The 3,067-nt window shown below is 41.3% G+C and overlaps 1 protein-coding gene across 1 annotated transcript in view; it reads left to right on the top strand.

Annotated features, from left to right (window-relative positions):
• Positions 1–2,204: 2,204 nt before the first annotated feature.
• LOC117151501 overlaps positions 2,205–3,067 on the top strand; it is a 10,332-nt gene continuing 9,469 nt past the window's right edge. The window contains exon 1 of the mRNA XM_033320120.1: positions 2,205–2,355. Within this exon, the coding sequence (XP_033176011.1) occupies positions 2,350–2,355 (6 nt within the window). The 5' untranslated portion in view covers positions 2,205–2,349. The remainder of the gene's footprint in view (positions 2,356–3,067) is intronic.

Here is a 3,067-nt window from a genome sequence, read left to right as displayed (position 1 = left end):
GATTTGCGAGCTGTTGCGATTGTTTCGACGCTGAAACGTGCGAGCCTGGCATTTGGCGTGTAAGGCGGAGTGAAGTGTGCGCTTAAATGTCGAAATATCTTCAGGGGGATGGAAATGACGGCTATTTTTCGTCAAAATCGACGAAATCATCGTGATTTGCGAGCTGTTGCGATCGTTTCGACGCTGAAACGTGCGTGCCTGGCATTTGGCGTGTAAGGCGGAGTGAAGAGTGCGCTTAAACGTCGAAATATCTCCAACGGGAAGGAGATGACAGTTATTTTTCGTCAAAATCGACGAAACCTTCGGCGATTTGTGAGCTGTTATGCTTCGCGATTTGCGAGCTATTTTGCTTGTTTCGACGCTTAAACGGTATTGCATTGCATTTGCAGTGTAAAATGGAGTTCAACGAGCGCTTAAACGTCGAATTATCGCCAGCGGGAAGGAAATGACAGTTAGGTTTCTTCAAAATCGACGAAATCTTCGCGACTTGCGATCTATTTTGCTTGTTCCGGCGCTTAAACGGTCCGTGTATTACATTTGCAGTGTAAAATACAGTTTAAAAAGCGCTTAACTGTCGACATATCTCCACCGGGAAGGAAATTACAGTCAGTTTTCGTCAAAATGGAAGAAATCTTCGCGATTTGCGCGCTATTTTGCTTGTTTCGACGCTTAAACGGTGGTGCATTACATTTGCAATGTAAAATGGAGTTCAACGAGCGCTTAAATGTCGAAATATCGCCAACGGGATGGAAATGACGGCTGTTTTTCGTCAAAAACGACAAAATCACCGCGATTTGCGACTTTTTTCTTGTTTCGACGCTGAAACGGGAGTCCATTACATTCAGCGTGTAGGACGGAGTGAGAAGAGCGCTTAAACGTCGAAATATCTGCAGCGGGATGGGAATGACGGCTATTTTTCGTCAAAATCGACGGAATCATCGCGATTTGCGAGCTGTTGGGATTGTTTCGTCGCTGAAACTGGGCGTGCCTTGCATTTGGCGTGTAAGACGGAGTGAAAAGAGCGCTTAAGCGTCGAAATATCTCCTGCGAGAAGGAATTGGCGACTATTTTTCTTCAAAATCGACGGAATCATCGCGATTTGCGAGCTGTTGCGATTGTTTCGACGCTGAAACGTGCGAGCCTGGCATTTGGCGTGTAAGGCGGAGTGAAGTGTGCGCTTAAATGTCGAAATATCTTCAGGGGGATGGAAATGACGGCTATTTTTCGTCAAAATCGACGAAATCATCGTGATTTGCGAGCTGTTGCGATTGTTTCGACGCTGAAACGTGCGAGCCTGGCATTTGGCGTGTAAGGCGGAGTGAAGTGTGCACTTAAATGTCGAAATATCTTCAGCGGGATGGAAATGACGGCTATTTTTCGTCAAAATCGACGAAATCATCGTGATTTGCGAGCTGTTGCGATTGTTTCGACGCTGAAACGTGCGTGCCTGGCATTTGGCGTGTAAGGCGGAGTGAAAAGAGCGCTTAAACGTCGAAATATCTCCAGCAAAATATCTCCAGGAATTGATGACTATTTTTCGTAAAAAGCGACGAAATCATCGCGATTTTCGAAACGGGCGTCCATTACATTGTCACGTCCCGCGCTCCGCACGCGCTGTAACAAGAACAAGAAAACCACTCTATACAAAACGCGCGAGTAAGGATTTGAATGCACAAACGAACACACGGCACAACGAAACTAAAGGAAGGATTATCAAAACGACTGCGACTGATAGATCCAACCAATAAACAAAATACATATACACACAACTCTAAATATACCTACCAATAACCGACTTGCAATTTGAAAACCTGTGGTCCAATATAATATAAATCCAACCAGTATAAAATAAAATAAATAGAACCAGCTAATGGATTGTACGAGTCACGAACCAAGCAAATAAACCAGGAAAATAAGAATAACTACAAAAAGGGGAAATAATTGAAACGTCAGGAATACATGTATATATAAATATATTTTAATCAATCAACTTGGAGCGTTACATATAAGTATAAACATATATGCCAAACATGTAATACCTTAGTAAATATTAGAGACAGTACTTCCAATACTACGCAACAAATACAATATTATCAATTTATGAAATATAAGTATATATGAAGTGAAAAACTAATAGTTTAACGAATACATAAAACATACAATATTGTATTATTAAAGAAATGAAGGTTACATTGTCAGAAATATATATATATATATATATATATATATATATATATATATATATGTGCGCATTCTACATTATTAAATCAAATAGTAATCTAAGATACATACTCAAAACTAGCCTACATTTCGGTAAAGTGTTATAAAATAAGAACTACATTACGAAACATGCATGTCTCTATATAAATATATGTCGGGTTTACATTAGAATTAGGGGTAGAGGCGTGAAACGAATCTTTGTTTGGGTTACACGTTGTCGTTATGCAATAGAGAAGATATTGGCTAGTGCAAATACGTAGGCAATAGAGAAGACATTGGGTAGTGCAAATACGATTATTATAGAACCGGACAAGTAACCGTGGTAGTAGAGATCGCGAGCGAGAATGCCTTTCCCATCCCGATGATGCCACATAAAAAACTAATATGGGGTGTGTCTAAGAATACGAGATCATTGGATTCGTCGAGAAAAGCCTTCGAGATCATCGGATTCGTCGATAAAAGCCTTCGTTCAGAAAGTAAGGGAAATTGGCGTTGCTGCTAATTGGTCAATCTCCATATCGGTGGTTAGACAAAGATGCTAGCCGCCCTCGAGGGAAAGTTGCTAGTGAGAGACGCCGCTCATTGAAAATGAATCTCCCTTATTTTCCCGTAGTTGGGACAAAGACTGTTTGTCTATTAGAAGGACTTTCGCTAGCTAAGTCTTAAGATTTATAACGGGCCCTCGGGCTAGCCGAACGTGTACTGCGGAGACGCATCGACATCTGGCAATCATCTTACTCGAAGAATAGAGTCTGCGTGTGGCGAGCTACGGGACAGAGACCGTTGGAATGTTTACTGTCGAGTGTTACAACTATTTCCTTTTTAAGGAGAGCTATAGAATTACTCC

Source organism: Bombus impatiens, unplaced genomic scaffold, assembly GCF_000188095.3.
Source record: "Bombus impatiens unplaced genomic scaffold, BIMP_2.2 scf_0245, whole genome shotgun sequence".
NCBI classification, from domain to species: Eukaryota; Metazoa; Arthropoda; class Insecta; order Hymenoptera; family Apidae; genus Bombus; species Bombus impatiens.
This window is presented reverse-complemented; position numbering and strand designations above follow the sequence as displayed.